The sequence below is a fragment of the Sorex araneus genome, chromosome 5 (genome assembly GCF_027595985.1).
Source record: "Sorex araneus isolate mSorAra2 chromosome 5, mSorAra2.pri, whole genome shotgun sequence".
NCBI lineage: Eukaryota > Metazoa > Chordata > Mammalia > Eulipotyphla > Soricidae > Sorex > Sorex araneus.
In genome coordinates, this window is record NC_073306.1 from 52,778,039 (window position 1) to 52,794,824 (window position 16,786).

The window sequence follows — 16,786 nt, forward strand, 5'->3', positions numbered from 1 at the left end:
CGTCCTCCTCTTCTCTTTCGCCTCCTCCTCTTCCTCCTCCTTCTCTTCTTCCTTCTCCTTTTTTCCTCCTCCTCCTCCTTCTCTTCCTTCTTTTCTTCTCCTTCCTCCTCATCCTCTGTGCTCTGGATGTGCATACTCATGGCTCTGTGCTCAGGGATCACTCCTGGCAGGGTTCAGGGGGTCATATGGGTGCTGGGCATTGAACTGGGTCAGCCACGTGCAAGGCAAGTGCCTTACCCCGTTCTGTCTCTCTGGCCCTTTGACTCCAACACCTCATGGTCCCAATGCTAGGGCACTGCTGGGAGCAACTCCCAAGCACCCAGCCAGGACTGGCCCTCCGAGAACCACTGGGATCATCCCAAAAAACTAAACAAAAATCACTTCTGGTTCTCTCACCACTTGACAGGGAAGTAGGTTAATCTCTGTGGGCCTTGTTTTCTCCCGGTGTGGAAAAGGGGATAGATCGAACTGGGGAGATAGCTCAAAGGGCTGGAGTGCTTAGAGGTCCCCGGGTTCTATCCCCATCAACACATGGCCCCCTGACGAGTACTGCTGGTGTGACCCCAAAACAAAACAAAAAACCACCAAAACACAAAATAAAGAGTGGGTCTGAGTCGAGCAGGCCGGCAGGGTAGTCCTTGCAGAGTCCCAGGACAGCACCTTGAGCCCTGTGTCCAGCACCGTTTCAACTCTCTCTCTCTCTGTCCCTGTCTGACCCTCTCTGTCCCTCTCTCCCTGTCTCTATCCTCCAGTCTCTCCCACCCAAATAACCTGTGTTCAGGCCCTGCTTTTTTTCTCTCTTTTTGGGCCACACCTGGCGATGTACAGAGGTTACTCCTGGCTCTGCACTCAGGAGTCACTCCTAGCGGTGCTCAGGGAACCATATGGGATGCTGGGAATTGAACCCGGGTCGGCCATGTGCAAGGCAAACGCCCTACCCGCTGTGCTATCGCTCCAGCCCTGTTCAGGCCCTTCTGTTCACAGCTCTTTAACTCTTCCCTGCTGCCAACATTCACTCATTCACCCGTTCAATAAATACTGACCCTGACCCTAACCTGGGGCGGGGGCGGGCAGAGCTTACCCGGGACTAAGGCACACCAAAGAATGCCCCGAGTGATTGCCTCTTTGTTGGGAGAAGCATTATGGTCGGTTTTGGGGGAAAAACTGAGGCTGAGAGGGTCAGCATCAGCTCTTCGAGTTCTCGGGGCGGGTGAGTGCCTGGGACTCTCTCCCCCAGCCACCTCTGTCGTCCTGACTCTGGCACTACCCATAGCACCCCCTCTTTTCAGCTGCCAGCACCCTGGCCACGGGCCCCGCTGGTCCAGCGCTCTTAGATAGGTGCTTCCTCTGGGGTCACGGCTAGAGTGTCTGGGCCCTGAGAAGATGGGGTGGAGGGAGCTTCCTGGGCTGGGTTCCTGCAGGCCCTGTCCTTCGCGGGGTGTGGCAGGCCCAGCTGCACCTGACTCAAGCTCCGCGCATGGCAGAGGATTATCTGGCGGCCCCAGTGACTCACCCTTGCAGGACGGCCTTTGTGGATGTGTCGGGCAGGGGTGCGGCCACGTCAGGGTGGCCCTAGGCTGCGGGCGGAAGCCAGGCCTGCTGCACGCCCCCGAATCCCTGGCTCCCAGGAGCCACTGGGCGTTTCTTCTCCCTGACCCTAAAGATGGCCCCTCTGGTAGGCTTTCTGGGGAGATGTGACGAGCTGACTTCACCTCCTTTCTGCAGGAAGGGGCCAGGGAGCACACCCAGAGTTGGGGTCGGAGCGGTCAGGATCACCGCAGCTGGCCACAGCTGGCCTCTCACTTGTCGAGTGGGGATACCAGTGTGGTGGGAGGTCTGGGTGCTCATACCTAGGAAGGGGGGGTGGCTCACTGCGGGTATAGACCCAGTGAGTGCCAGTGTTTACTGTCTTTGAGTAGCAGTGTTGGGCTGGAGCAATAGCACAGCAGGTAGGGCGTTTGCCTTGCATGCGGCTGACCTGGGTTCGATTCCCAGCATCCCATATGGTCCCCTGAGCAGCGCCAGGAGTAATTCCCGAGTGCACGAGCCAGGTGTGCATTGCTGGGCGTGACCCAAAAAGAGTAGAAGTGTTGGTGGGGCCAGAGCCATAGCACAGTGGAGGAGTGCTTGCCTTGCATGCGGCCAACCCCAGTTCCATCCCTGGCACCTCAGATGGTCCCCTGAGAGCACAGAGCCAGGAGTAAGCCCTGGGCTGGAGAGATAGTTCAGAGGGTAGGGCATTGGCCTTACACACAACTGACTCAAGTTCAGTCCCCAGTTCCACACATGGTTCCCTGAGAGCAGGGGTAAGCCCTGAGCACAGCCCCGTGTGGCCTCCAAACCAGAGAATTATCAGAAAAGGCGGGTTTAGTGAGGCAGGAGCATGTTCGCAGCCAGAGGATAGAGACCAGCCCTCAACAGCAGCCCTCACTGCTCCTGCCTCACTCTACCTGTCCTCAGAATGGGCTGTGTGGACATCCCCTGAACTGGGGTATGTGTTTGAGGGAGTTCAAGGGGGCGCCTAGGGCGAGCCCCTAGCTCTGCTCTCTGGGGAAGGTGCCTGCTCAGGGAGCCCCTCTTCTATCTCCCGAGGAGCCCAGGACCCCCTGCTCCAGCCCAGGACTCGCCCTGACTCGCACCTTCTCTCTCCTAGGAGGAGTGATGGGCAGAGCCAGTGCTTCCCTCCGCCGCTAGACCTGCCACGGGTGGACTTCACCTCCTCCCACGCCGCTTCCCTGGGCCCCAAGGTAAGCCACGCCCCCCACCCAGACCCCTGCTGACCCAGGCTGGGCCCGCGGCAGTCCAAGGTGAACCAGAGTTGGGGGCGGGGCACCACCACAGGAGGTAAGTGGCCCCACAGCGGTCAGCAGGCCCCTGTGTCCTGCAGCCTCCGCCCCGCAGTCCAGTTGGGAATGTCCTTTTGGGCGCAGTGCTGCTGATGCGTCATTGTACACGTGCGATAGGGTGTCCGTGTAGTGTCCCACACGCCCTGTCTGGCACAGAGTAGGCGCCCCATAGTCGAGACCACTGTTATGATCGTCAGAATCAAATATTTGCCCAGCACCTGGTGGTGTCAAACGTGGTGCTGGGCCCTGAGGAGCTAGAAGGCAGCCTGCCGCAGGCCTGCTCCGAAGACGCCACAGGGCAGTTAGAAGACAAGTAAGTGGACAGTGTACGTTTGTCCCTGATGTCTCAAGAGGTGCTGCTGAGCCAGGTGGGTGGGTTGTTGGTTCTTTACCTGCTTGCAGCATCTCACTGCAGCCTCAGATGCTCAGTACTGTGGCAGCCACTATTGTCGGTCCCATTTTGCAGATGAGAAAACAGAGGCTGTGATGGGGCCAAGCGCAGACAGAGCTCAGGTTGTCTGACAGAGTGTCTAGGCTAATGATGTTCCTATGGCAGAGGGGAGTAAGCCCCCCACTTTCACAGTCCACTTCTCTGCCATAGGACGCGCGGGTGTCTGGGTGGCAGACCTTCTCCTGATGGGGCTCCCAGTGCTCAGAGAGGTGACATGCTTGCTCAGGGTCGCACAGCCAGCAAGCAGCATGGGCAGGCTCTGCCTGCTCCTCTCCCACCTAGGTCAGGAGGGCAGAGGCCAAGGACTGGCAACCTGGTGAAGGGACCACCACCCGCAAAGGGGTTCTAAGTTGGGGTGCCAGGACAGCATCAGGGGCTCCCTCTCCTGCTCGTCACATGCGGCTTGGCAGGAAGGGAGGGACCCATGGCATTGGGTTCAGGAGTGAGGCTTCTGTCATCTCCCCATCAGCACCGGGAGTGAGGCTTCCCCTCCCCGCCGTCAGCCTCCCCATCCGAGAACTAAGGGCTGGGGCAGGACAGCGCCCTGGCTCTCCCCGCGGCCTGCTCACATGGCCTGGGGCTGGCCTCGGACCTGCTCCAAGTCGCCGCCCCTCAGGCTTCCTGGCCTCTGCCCAGTCTGGCTCGAAATCTCTCTTTGTGCCAACGAAGCCCAGACGGCGGCTCCAACCACCCCACCCCAGCAGCACTCCCCCCCTCCCCCGCACCCCCCGGGATGGAGACAGTCTGTGGATCATCCTCCTTGACAGGGAGGAAACCGGGGCCCAGAGAGACGGGATCAGTCTGGATTCCTAGCAAACCTGCATCCCCACCTCTGCACATTTACAATGCTGAGGGACCCCTTTCAGGGGCAAGGGACCTACCCAGTTTACCCATTTGCCCCTGAGTGCTGGCCCTGAGAGCACTGAAAAGTGGACATCGGGAAGTAGCGCTATTATGTGGGCATATATCCATATTTCCATGTTCCTCAGGTTGAAACACACACACTCTCTCTCCTCTCTCTCTCCTCTCTCTTTCTCTCGTTCTCTGTCTCTCTGTCTCTGTCTCTGTCTCTGTCTCTGTCTCTCTCTCACACACACACACACACACACACACGCACTCACGTGCTTTCCAGGCCCCCCTACCCCTGGCTTTCTCCACTAGGTGATTAAGAAATTTGCATCTCACTGCAGCCACAGTGCACCCACACTCACCTGAGCAGCACAGAGATAAGCACACAGACCCACGCTCCTGTGTGCACATGCACATACGGACACACAGGTACACCACACCATTACACAGACCCAGGAAGCTGTGCACTGCCTCCTCTGGTCTCACATGCAAACTCTCACACATGCACTCACACACAGCTGCATCCATACACAGATTCTCATGCACAAACAGCTGTACCCACACTCTCACACAGCTGCGTGTGTACACACACACAGGCCACGTGCACACATAACTGTAAGCACAGATTCACACACAGAATCTCACACACATATAACTGTACACACACACAGACTTACATACATAGCTGCATGCAGACTCATACAAGCACACAACTATATGCGCATACACACACACTCATATATGCACAGATACACGTGCATGTGTGCACTCTGCTGGCACACACCCAGCTTGGATGGTCCGAGCAGGTTTGGCCTCCCGCAGGGCAAGTGTGGGAATGGATGTTTCTCTGGCTGCATTTCGATGGGTGCCCGGAAGCGCTCAGGCCTGGAAGTGCCTGCATAAATCAATATTTGCTGCCGTTAATTATTAAAAACAAGCTACACCGTGTCTGGAACACACATCTCCGGAGTTCCTGCCGGCTCTCTGGGCTCCAGCCTGACGCAGGGCCAAGTCTGGGGGAAAGGAAGGTGCAGGACCTTCCAGAACCCTGGATCCTGGGTAGAAGTGGCTGGTCCACTTCCTGCAGCAACATTAGGATTCTGAAGAGAGGGTGGGCACGCAGTTGGTGGGTAGCCTTGCCTTGGGTGGAAAGCAGCTGGCGCCGATGTGATGCCAGTTTTGGGGGGGGGGGGGGTGAGTGCTGTTCTCACTGTCCAGGCAGCCGGAAGAGCCCATCAAGGCCTTGGATGTCACCCGGGAGCCCCATATCTGTGCCAGACTCGCTCAGGTCCACTCAGTGAGTCAGGGCAAGGGCCAGACCCAAACCCACAGGCCCCAAAGTCAGCGCCATACTGTGGGGCCAAGGCCAGAGTCACCCAGGGACTGGCGCTGTCTCCTCTGGGGCCTGGGGCAGATGGGCACGGGGCACAAGAACATGCCCAATGTGGCTAGGTATCCGTGGGCCTTGCAAGGTGAGGAGGAGGGGAGGACAGGTCCCGCCTTTTCCTAGAAGTGCCCCCTTCGCTGGCTGTGTGGCCTGGAGCCCGGTGCTGGGCCTCGTGGGTTCGGCCCTCTCATCTGTAACGTGGGAGTGGCACATGGCCCCATGCCTCCTGTGTCACGCGGGGAGGATGGGGCTGGCAAAGGGCGCGCCACATTAAGTAGCTGCTCCCCAGAGCTGTTTTTCTTGGTAACCCCCTTTTCCTCCTACCCGGCTTCACAGCGGGTGCCTAAAGCACCGTCCCTGTAGCCCTGCGGCGGGGGTAGCCCGAGTCTGGAAAGACTGAGGTGGCGGGGTAAAGGCGGCGGGCGCGGCGCCCAAGGATTCCCGGGCGCGGGGGTGCGCCCTAAGCGGGCAGGGCGCAGGCGCGCAAGCGCGCACCCGGGGCCGGAGAGCCAGGCGGAGGGGGCGTGGCTTTAAGAGGCCCCGCCCCGGATCCCCGCGGCTCCGCCCAGCCCCGCTCGGCCCGGGGCCGGCGAGCCCGGCGGCGGGGGTGTGGCCTCCGGAGGCCCCGCCCCGGATCCCCGCGGCCCCGCCCAGCCCCGCGCGGTCCGTACCTGGCGCCCCGCCCCTCCGGTCCCGGCTGCCCGGCGAGCCCAGCGCAGCAACGCGCCGCCGGGAGCCGGGAGCCGGGAGCCGGGAGCGCGGAGCCGGGCGCTGCGGGGCCCGGGCTGGGGCGCGCGGGGTCCAGCGTCCGCTGGGCCAGGCTCGGGATGGCGCAGCCGCGGTCCCTGGCGCCCCCCGGTCGTCCGCGGAGGGGCTCGCTGCCCGCTGGGGCCGGCTGGCAGGTGAGGACTGCGGGGGGCGGCTGGGGGGGGGACGGCCTGGCCCCGAGGGTCCGCCCGCGCCGGGTCCGCCCGAGTCCCGCGGCAGCCGGCTGGCAGGCTGTGCCCCGGCCAGGGCGGGGGTGCCAGGGAGGCTCCGTCATGGAGGGTGTGTTAGCTTCTAGGCTGACACCCGGCGCACCCCTGCCCCTGGGTCCGGGCCTTGGTCCCTCCCCGCCGCCGCCCAGGGAGCAGCGTGGCCGGGAGGTGGCACACGGGCTGTCGGAGGGGGTCTGGCCGTGTGGGCTGCCGGCCGGGGCGGGGGCCGCAGACAGCTCACAGCCTTGCGAGTGTCAGGGCGGCGTCCGGCGCCGTGGGTGTCACTTGTTGCTGTGTGTGCTGTAGGGTGACAGTGCCATGTGTCAGTGCTTCCATGGCGGTCACTTCCCATGTGGGGTGCCAGGGCTAGGGGGCATTAGCTGCCCTCTTCCCCCCCCCAACCCCAACCCACAGTCCTGCCTGGGCTCTGCCCTGGGCTGGTGTGTGGGTGACCTTGGTACCCATCCGGGGCTGCTCTTGTGCCTGGTACTGGGTTGACAGGCATGTTTGTCTACCGTGGTGTGCGTCTGTGGGTTTTTCCTCTCTGGCAGCCTGTGGAATCGCCTCTCTCAAACTCAGAGGTGTTGGGTGTGGCTATAGGTGGCCTCCGGTCAGAGGGTGCATGGGTGCCTTTTACAGGTGGGTTTGCTGCTGGACAGGTCAGGCTGCACACCTGAGGCGTTTGTGTCCGGTGACTTTTAGCAGAGCTGTATGAGAGAGAGAGACAGACAGACAGAGACAGACACCCGAGAGAGGAAGTAGAGGGCAGGAGGGTGGCATGCACTCAGCGGGGGGGTGTTCAGCCCCCTTCTCCCCACCCCGCACCCCTGATCAGCCCTTCCTGAAGTTGCTGTGGGCTGCAGGTGACGGTGTCTGTCGCTCAGGGTGTGTGTACTTGGCAGTGGGACTCTGCTCGTGTCCGTGAGTGAATGTGCACTGTTGTGTCTCGGCACGTGGACCCGCGTGGGTTTGTCCCGTGGTTCCGTGTGCAGTGCTGCTGTGATGATCTGCGCCAGGGTGGGCTGGTATTTACGTGTGTGGCTGGCGCAGCACAGAACCCTGGGTGTTGTGACTGTGTCTGTACATTGTGAAGCTGAGGACACAGACACATGCATTTGTGTTAGCGTGCGATGCTGAGTTTAAGACTCTGCGTGTTCGGACCCTGTAGGTACTATGCTTGGGTTTTATTTATTTATGTTTTAGTGTGTGTTTTTTTGTGTTGGGGGTGTCTTTGGAGCACATCTGGCAGTGCTTGTGGGCTGCTTCCAGCTCTATGCTTGGGGGGTCACTCCGGGCACCGTTTGGGGGTGCACCAAATGCAGTTCTGGGATTAAGCTGGGGTCAGCTGTGGGCAGGACAAGCACCTTAACCTCTGTGCTTTCTCTGCAGCCCAGGAAGACTGTTTTAAAGTTTCCATGTACCAGCCTCTGTGTGTTTGAGAGGAAGTGAGAGGTGTCGGAAAAGCGCTTGAGCACGGGAGAATGTGTTTCATGGTGCACAGCTCCACGGGCAGGCGTGTGTATGTGTGTGTGTGTGTGTGTGTGTGTGTGTGTGTGTCTGTGTGTGTCTCTGTGTGTGTGTGTCTGTGTGTGTCTGTCTGTCCCTGCTAGATGGGTGTGAGCTCCGGGCAGCCCAGCCAGAGGCCTGGGAGGTGCAGGGGGAGGGGCATCATGCAGGAGCCCCTCAGGGGCTTCCCAAGCCCGGCCCCAGCGCAGCCAGCAGGGACTCCGCCTTCCAGGAAGGCTCCCCGGGAGTTGGCTCTGGAGAGGCCAGAGCTGCCAGGCGCAGCTGGCAGATGCCTGGATTAACCCCGCGTGTGCCCTGGTCAGCCTCGGGGAAAGTTGGCTCGGGCGTGAGAGGTGGCGAGTACATGTGGGCCGTCGGGACGTGTGGTAATAAATATGTGTCCCCAGGCCTCGCAGCCCCTACTGCTGATGGGGACGGGGAAAGGCGGAAAGGCCTCTTCTTGGGAAACTGGGTAGAATCTTCTGAGGCCCCTGCTCGGGCTGGCCGGAACTTTGGCGCCTTTGAGGTGACCGTGTCAATGTCAGCGCAGGGGGGTGTGGGGGAGGGCTCTCTCCCCAGAAGTAACTCTTTCTTCCTGCGGAAGGGGATCAAGTGGGGTGGCGCTGTCGGTCATGCTAGGGGGATGTGCTGCAGAGAGCCTTCTCCTGGCTGCGCCTCACTCCCTCGTCCTGCTCACGGAGGCCCCCCCATGACGGTGACGGGTGGTGGTGGGGTGCAGGCAGGTGCAGAGGCCACCCTCAGGCCTGACCTGACCTTGCACCCCTTCTCTGTTGCAGAACACAGATCTGTTTGAGATGATTGAAAAGATGCAGGTGAGCTTGCTCTGAGGCCTGGAGCAGGGCACAGGGCTGGGTCGGGGGTAGGGGCGGGCAGTGCTGTGGCGTCTCTGCCCTCCCCGCTCTGAGCAAATAGAGTCCACGGCCATGCCAGGGAGGCTGTGCAGGACTCACTCCCCATCCTGTGCGACTCACCCCTCCCTCCCCCCACATACCAACTCCCCACACTGACCCTGAGCAGCATCCTGAGAGGGACAGAGACCTGGAGGCAGAGCTGCAGGTGGCAGGGGCCCCTCCCCCCAAGTCAAACCCTCCCACCACCTCCACCCCTCCCCCTGTTCTTCCAGACCCTTGCCTGGCTTCTTTGTCACTGTGTGTCGGGAGGTGGGTGGGGGCGGGGAGTGAGGAGGGACTGAGCAAGGCAGGGGCTCTGTAGGGTGTCAGTTCCCTGCAAACCCCTCTCCTGCCCCCTCAGCCTCCCCGCCTGTCTGTCGCCCCTCCCTCAGCAGCAGCTTGGAGCCGTGTGGTGGCACGGATGCTCCCCTTCGCATGCTCACACATCATGTGCATGCACCCCTGCCCGCACTCCAGGCTCACGCACATTCCTGCAGAGCCGCGTCCCTCCCTGCCACAGCCACCACCAGCCGAAGGTTCCCCGGAGCCGGGCACAGAGTCCTGGGTGGCCGGGGCCGGCCGACACCCTTCCCTGGGAGTCACCCTGTCACCTCTGTGCAGTTCCGGAGGCAGCTGGGTTGGGGGGCCATGGTGTGCTGCCTTTCTCTTCGCAGGGAAGCAGGATGGATGAACAGCGCTGCTCCTTCCCACCGCCCCTCAAAGTAGGTCTGAAGCGCGGCCCCGCCCCCAGCCCCGCCCCCAGCCCCCCTCGGCTGCGGGCTGGCTGCCTGGAGGCCTGCTTGCAGCTGGGAGACCTGGAGGGGGAAGGGGCAGGGGACGCCGCCTCCCCAGGACAGCGCGGCTACTGCCCAGCCAGCCAGCCGCCTGCAGGCGTGTGAGGGGCTCTCCCTGCTTGCCAGGTGCAGGCCGGTGAGGGCACCTTCCGTCAGCTCACCCTCCCCACCAGGCCCCTCCGGCCCAGAGCCGCTGTGCCCTAAATTGTCCCTGAAGCCACTTGCCATGCACTTGCAGGCTGCCTTAAACCCAGATTTAGGAAGTTTAGGGCCCGCCCACTCGGCAGTGCTCCTGCCAGAGCCCTTCCCGGCTGGTGGGGGGAGGGGAGCAGAGGAGAAGCTGGGGGAAAGCTAAGGAGGTGGGGAAGAAAGCCAGCCGAGGAGGGGAGGGGAAGGAGGAGGGGAGGGGCGGGAGTGGGGGAGGAGGGAAGGGAAGGAAGGGGAGGGTGGGGGGGAGGAGAGGAACAGGGGAGGGGAGGGGGCCTGTGTGGCAGCCACCTGGGAAGAGCCTGCCAGGAAGCTCTTGTTCTACTTGGTGGGGGGTTTCTTGGGGTGGGAGCTGCGGGTGAAGGCCCGGACTGGGCCTGGAGGGTGGGCCCACGTTGGAGAGAGGTTCACAACGGAACCTGGTGCTTGGTGGGCAGGAGTCCTCATGCCCCACCCCCACCCCGAAGCCTCAGGACCACCTGGGAGCTTGTGAGAAAGGTTGGCTCTCTCATCGCAGATGCATACCCCCAGATTAGGGGCTTGTGCCTCAGCTCTCCATGCTTAAGGTCCCCTGGTCCCCACTGATGTGGTCCCTGGAGGGAGGTTGGGGTGTCCTTTCCCCAGACTGGAAGACACCCCCCCCACCAATGCCCCTGCGTGCAGGGGGTCAAAGCCTGTCGGCCCCTGTCTTGGGGCTCTCCTGCCTGTGAGGTGTAGGGGGGGGTGCAGCCCTCCCCTGCACCCCAGCAGGGCCGTGGCTTGTGTTTTGCAGACGGAGGAGGACTACATTCCCTATCCCAGCGTCCACGAGGTAACCGCTGGACCCAGAGCTCATCCTCGCCCTAGTCTTGGACGCCCTCACACAAGGGGTCTGGGGGCCTGGGGTTCCCTTCCCTGTCAGGAGCCTGACACGGGCCCTGCTGGGGGCTGCAGACCCTGGAACGCTTTGGCGCAGACATTTCAGCCTCCTGGCCCAGGCGGGGCTCCAGCTCTCCCTGCCTCAGCCCCCTCCCTCCCCAGCCTGGTGGGGGTGGAGGTCCTTCAGGCCGGGGCTGTGTGAAGGGAAGTGGGGGAATGTCCTGGAGGGACGGGTGCCAGCCCAGGCAGGGAGACCCCGACTTGTTTCCTGACACACCATGGCAGAGATGGCCTTAAGTCTGAGTTGGGGCAGGGGTGATGGGAAGCCCTTGGTACGGCCTTAACTGAGCCCCTTCTCAGGTTCTGGGGCGAGAAGGACCCTTCCCCCTCATCCTGCTGCCCCAATTTGGGGGCTACTGGATCGAAGGCACCAACCACGAAATCACCAGCGTCCCTGAGACAGAGCCACTGCAGTCCCCCACGGCCAAGGTGAAGCTGGAGTGCAACCCCACAGCCCGCATCTACCGGAAGCACTTCCTTGGCAAGGTGGGTGGCCACTGGTGGCGGGCAGTCGGGGCGTCGAAACCCGGGGCTGAGCCGGGCAGCATATGCCAGTCCCAAGCGCGTGTTTAGATCTATAGACTCACCCAGCAAACATGGATGATAGCAGGCCGTGTGGGGCACAGCAGGGATCGGCTGGAACCCTCGTGCCCCCTGCCTCTGCCATCTGCCACCAGGGACTCTGGACATAGCACTCATGCCTCTGTGTCTTCGCTCTCCTGACCCCCTCAGGAGTCTGCCAGAGCCCTTCACCAGAAGGCACTGTTCAGGGGTCCCAAGGGCGTCTGGTACAACAGTGTGAATAGAAACACTCAGTGTATGGCCCCGAGTGCCCACAGGGGGCCGGGCCCTACCTGCAGCCCTGGGTGGACAGTTTGAGATAGGGGCTGGGAGGATGCTGGAATGTTCTGGCAGGACCTGGCTGGAGGCAGCCCCTGGCCACCATACCAGACCCCAGCCAGGGCCCTGGCCTGATCACTCCCTGCCCAAGGGCATCCCATTGGAGCCCCAGGCTAGCTTGTGGGGGCTGGAGGGGGTGGCAGGCAGGACCTTGTGTGCGTCAGCTCCCGTGGCTGGTGCTCTTGCCTGCTGATGAGGGGTTGAATGTCATGTGGGTTTTGACGTATCATGGTCTGGATATTTGGGTCTCCCGGGGGACCCTCAGGAGGTCCCCTGGCGCTCTTCAGCCTGTCAGGCCAGTGGTTCCATGGAGGCCCAAGAACATGGTGCTGCTCGGGTCCTGAAGTGGCCGGGGATACCCCAGCAGTTCCTAGGGACCTCCAGGGTCATCCCCGCAGCGCTCAGGAGCCTCTAGGGCTGCCCTGAGCAATGCCCAGGGGGCCGTGTAATGCTGCAGCTGGGCCCTGCGTCAGGCTCCGTGCAGTCTCCCGGCCCTTCCCTTCATGATGGCGTGCCCTTGAGCCTTCCCGGGCCTGTTTCCTGTTTCTCAAACTGGGATAGTAAAAGCACATGCAAAGCCGAGAGGACCACACATGCCAGGCACGGGCAAGGGTGCAGCAGTGTCGGCTGGTACGGTGCCACCCTCATAACTACTCACTCCGGGCCGGCCTGTTTTGTACAGAAGAGGAGACTGAGGCTCAGAAAGAGGAAGTGACTTGGTCAAGGCCACACAGTTAATCACTGATCTCAGAAGTGTCCCTGGTCCTCTGTGCCCTTCCTCTGAGACTCCCGTTGTGCGGGCCTGATCCCCGCAGGAGTGGGTGGGGTGACTTTGGGCATTGACTCTCGGGCTCCGGACAGCGGGGGTGTGTGAGGGGCGCCCACCCTCAGCCCACGTGCCCACTGATGGAGCCAGCACTGGGGCCCCGGCACTGCGCAGGCCCAGAGACACCCCCCAACTAGCATATTTTGTGGGCTCACTCCCTGGCCCTGCAGCCGCCTGCCCTCCCCTGTTTATTAATGTTATTGATCTGTTTTCAAAGTGGGGGGGAGCCCGCAGCTTGCCCTGCGCACAGCCCGCTGAGCTCTCTGCCGCTCCTGGCCTTCATGTCTCAACAGGACATACTTCCAGGGTGACTCCTGGGCAGGTGTGGCTGTGGAGCTGGCCCTGTTCCCGGGCCGGGGCAGGTGGGGAGCCAGGACAGGCTGACGGGGCGATCTCTGACTCTCCCGCCCTTGACTTTGGGGCTTCCCACCTGGACGGAGACTCGGGCCTCGGGCTCCTCTCAGGGGGGCACCACCTGCCCCGCAGCTGCCCTTGCGCCCTCTGGGAGGGCTCTTCCCGCCCTGCTGCTTCCTCTCCAGGTGAGGCAGGAGCGCGGGAACTGGCCAGGCCAGCCGCCCCGGGGTGTGCATGAGATGTTTCACTTCCGGTTTCTCACAGGCCCTGCTTCAGGGGCCACAGAACCGACGCGTGAGCTGTCAGTCGGCATTGTTAAAAATAGGGCCCATGTCCAGTCGTGCTGGGGCTGGGGTCCCAGCCCGGAGCAGGCCCGATGGCTCGGTGCCAGCGCCTGGTGGTGCTTCGGATGCTCGCGGTGCCGGAGATGGAGCTCAGTGACTCACACCTACGTGCAAAGCCCGTGCTGTGCCACCAGAGCGGTCTTCCCGGCCCTTCGATCGGCATGTTTTCACTGAGCACCTACTGTGTGCCCAGCCCTGAGAAGGGTGTTGCAGGGAGGCAGGTGTGCAGGCAGCACTGTGGGTTACCCAGAGAGCCAAGTCTGTTGCACTGATTTCCCTGTCCCAGGCCAGGCATAAGGGGAAACTGAGGCATAGGCAGGTGTGGTGAGATGATTGACCTCAGGCTGCCCAGTGGGTAGAGCAGGTATTTGACACAGCACCCTGGGAGCCACGGCCCCTGCTGCTGGGTGTAGGACTCCCACCCGGGACCCCCGGCTTTCTGGAAGCTCAGCCTTACCCTCTGCCTTGTCCCCCCACCACGCAGGAACATTTCAATTACTACTCGCTGGACACCGCCCTGGGCCACCTGGTCTTCTCCCTCAAGTATGATGTCATCGGGGACCAGGAGCACCTGCGACTGCTGCTCAGGTGAGGACAGGGCAAAGGGACCCTGAGACATTGGAATAACTGTCTCACCTACCTCCTCTGTGCAGTCAAGGACCAGAGAGGGTCAGGGCTTTGCCTGAGGACACACAGCAAGTTAATGGCTGAGCCAGGCTTGGATGTCTCTGGGTCTGCCCCTGTCCCCCTTCCCCAATGCCCAGCTGCCTCACCAATGAGGTTTTTCCTCCCAGGACCAAGTGCCGAACATACCACGATGTCATCCCCATCTCTTGCCTCACGGAGTTCCCCAATGTGGTTCAGATGGCAAAGGTAAGACCCCATGCCCGCAGGCCTGAGCCCCTGTGGGTAGGTGCCCAGCAGGAGGCCCAGTGGCACCTCTGCCGTCTCCTCTGAGCTCCCGGACGAGGCTGCTGTCGCTCCAGTGTGCCCTGATGTCTGCCATGCTGCCCGGTGGGCGTCTTTCCCCTCCATGTATCCCCCACCTCTGGGGACCCCACTTCTCTGTCCCCTGGTCCCGGTCCTCTGCTGCTGTTCTCCATCCCCTCCCGGCTCCACACTCAGTGCTCCCTTTTCTCCTGCAGCTGGTGTGTGAAGACGTGAATGTGGATCGCTTCTACCCAGTGCTCTACCCCAAGGTACGGCTGGGTACGAGCCCTGCGCGCTGATGGGGGGCGGGGGCAGTCACTGGCGAGCTTTGATGGGCCCCTGCGCTGTGCATTTTATTTTCCTTGTGGCATCTCGTTCACCCTCACTTGAGCCCTGCGAAGTTCACAGCTTGCAGAAGAGGCCCCAAGAGCCCAGAAAGGCTCAGTGCCTTACCCCAAGGATGCACAGCAGACAGGACGGTTACGCTTTAACCCTGACCCTTGGGCTGTATGGCTTGGTGGCAAGTCCACACACTCTCAGTACTATCAGGGGACCCTCTGGAGAACAGTCCGTGCTCCTGAGTCAGGGATTCCACCCAGGAGTGACTGAGGCACACCTGTGCCCGCTGACCCCTGAACGGCAGCTGGGTCCAGCTCTGGAGCTGCACGCTGGATGCTCAGCCCTGTGAGGGTGCGGAGACTTCAGTCTTTAGCAAACCAGGCAAGTTGCCCAAAAGAAGGCACCCTTCTGGAGAGCTCATGCACAGGTAGGGCATTTGCCTTGCGTGCGAATGACCCAAGTTCAATCCCCAGTACCCCCATATGGTCCTCCCGGCACCACCAGGAGTGATTCCCCTGAGCAGTTACCCCTGAGCATCACCAGCTATGGCCAAAAACAAACAAAAAAGAAAAAGAGAAGAACCCTCCCAGTTCAGGCTGAGCTTAGGCTGGGTGAAGTCCTCTGAGGGTAGTGAGGTTCAGGAAGGCCACCCAGGAAGGAAAGGCTACCTCGGAAGTCAGGGTCCCGCCTCTTGGTACGGAAGAGGAAACAGGCCGGTGTGAGTGAGGAGGGGAACTTGCTTCAGGCTCTGCTGCCAGTTGTGGGGGGCTTGACCTGTTGCAGAACGCGTGGGGAGTTCGCAGAGGGGCCAAGGAGCAAGGTGGGGGTTCCAGAGAGCAAGAGTTGGGGACCTGGGGCTGCTGAGCAGAATCTCTGGAACCAGGAGCTTACCCCCGGAATCCATCAGGCACGCCCACTTCCAGGCACCCACGTGGCCCCCTGCCGGCTGCTGGCCCTGCCCAGCTTGGAACCAGGCCTCTCTCCCTGCTGCCCCTCGGGCTTGTCTGCAGGGTGAAGGGGATGGTGGTGTGCAGTGCTGCACGGTACCGGGTTCATGTCTTGGCACGTGGTAACAACTGTCAGTGGCTCCCTAAAGAAGCAGCCTGTCCTCACCGCGGTCCTCTCTGTCTCCCCCAGGCCTCCCGGCTCATCGTCACCTTCGACGAGCATGTTATCAGCAATAACTTCAAGTTTGGAGTCATTTACCAGAAGCTTGGGCAGGTGAGCCCATCTGCCGCACCCTGGCCACGGAGAGCCTCCTTCCGGCTGAGACTGGGGTGTGAGGGGCAGGGGCGGGGGCTGCGGGAGGCACCCTCGGTGACCCCCGTGTGGCCCACAGACATCCGAGGAGGAACTCTTCAGCACCAACGAGGAGAGCCCCGCCTTCGTGGAGTTCCTGGAGTTTCTTGGTCAGAAGGTCAAGCTGCAGGATTTTAAGGGGTGAGTGAGTGTCCAGGCAGGGTCAGCAGCATGGGACCTGGTCCTGCACCACCCCTTTCACTCCAGCCTGGCGCCGTGGTGCCTGACCGGGGCTGGAGACTGAGTGGTGGCCTTTCCGGGGGGGCCCTGGACTAGGTTCCGCGGAGGCCTGGACGTGACGCATGGGCAGACGGGCACCGAGTCTGTGTACTGCAACTTCCGCAGCAAGGAGATCATGTTTCACGTGTCCACCAAGCTGCCCTACACAGAGGGGGACGCCCAGCAGGTAGCCCACCCCCTGCCCCAGCTGGCTCCCGCCTGTCTGCCCTCCCTTCCATCTGCCTGTCCTGCCAGGATCCACCATACCAGGTCCAGGGGGGCCGGGGACAAGGTGGTGGGAAGTATCTGTCCTCCCCACTTGGGGGGACTCCGGCTGGGCAGGGAGTCGAGAGTGGCCTTGGTGTTGTGCCAAGCCCAGTCTCCATGTGGCCACGCGGGGCTAGCCAGGACAGCTGGCTCAGGCCAGCTAGAGAGCCACCCCAGATGACTCACGGGCCCCAGGACCTAGCACTGTGCGGTCACCCTGGGGACACCTGACTTGGCCGAGGTGGGAAGAAAGCGGAAGAGCTTCCAAGGTAAAGTGCTTGGAGGCCGTGGAGGCGGCGGGGGGGGGGGGGGAGCAGGGGCGAGCTCCCGGGGAGAACAGCTCCTGCCTGCCGCAGAGGTCTGAGGTGAGCAGGCCATGCATGGCTCTGGCCAGAGCCCGTGGGGTTCCCAGGATCCGCCCCTCGGCGCTCGCCGCATGGTGCTCTCCCATACCCCAGCACC

General features: G+C 62.1%; 1 protein-coding gene across 8 annotated transcripts in view; it reads left to right on the forward strand.

Annotated features, from left to right (window-relative positions):
* The window catches only part of RAP1GAP (RAP1 GTPase activating protein), a 68,818-nt gene that overhangs the window by 38,564 nt on the left and 13,468 nt on the right, over nt 1–16,786 (forward strand). For 7 of the 8 annotated variants that reach the window (XR_008630180.1, XR_008630179.1, XR_008630176.1 and 4 more), the window contains 11 exons: nt 2,654–2,747; nt 8,814–8,849; nt 9,602–9,649; nt 10,701–10,739; nt 11,147–11,332; nt 13,755–13,858; nt 14,065–14,143; nt 14,416–14,469; nt 15,677–15,760; nt 15,879–15,979; nt 16,115–16,244. Coding sequence is in view for 3 of the 8 variants with exons in the window: in XM_055138098.1 (XP_054994073.1) it covers nt 8,832–8,849; nt 9,602–9,649; nt 10,701–10,739; nt 11,147–11,332; nt 13,755–13,858; nt 14,065–14,143; nt 14,416–14,469; nt 15,677–15,760; nt 15,879–15,979; nt 16,115–16,244 (843 nt within the window). In the remaining 5 variants the exon portion in view is untranslated. Of the gene's footprint in view, nt 1–2,653; nt 2,748–6,316; nt 6,436–8,813; nt 8,850–9,601; nt 9,650–10,700; nt 10,740–11,146; nt 11,333–13,754; nt 13,859–14,064; nt 14,144–14,415; nt 14,470–15,676; nt 15,761–15,878; nt 15,980–16,114; nt 16,245–16,786 lie in introns of those variants that run through there. The other variant, XR_008630178.1, reaches the window with a different exon arrangement.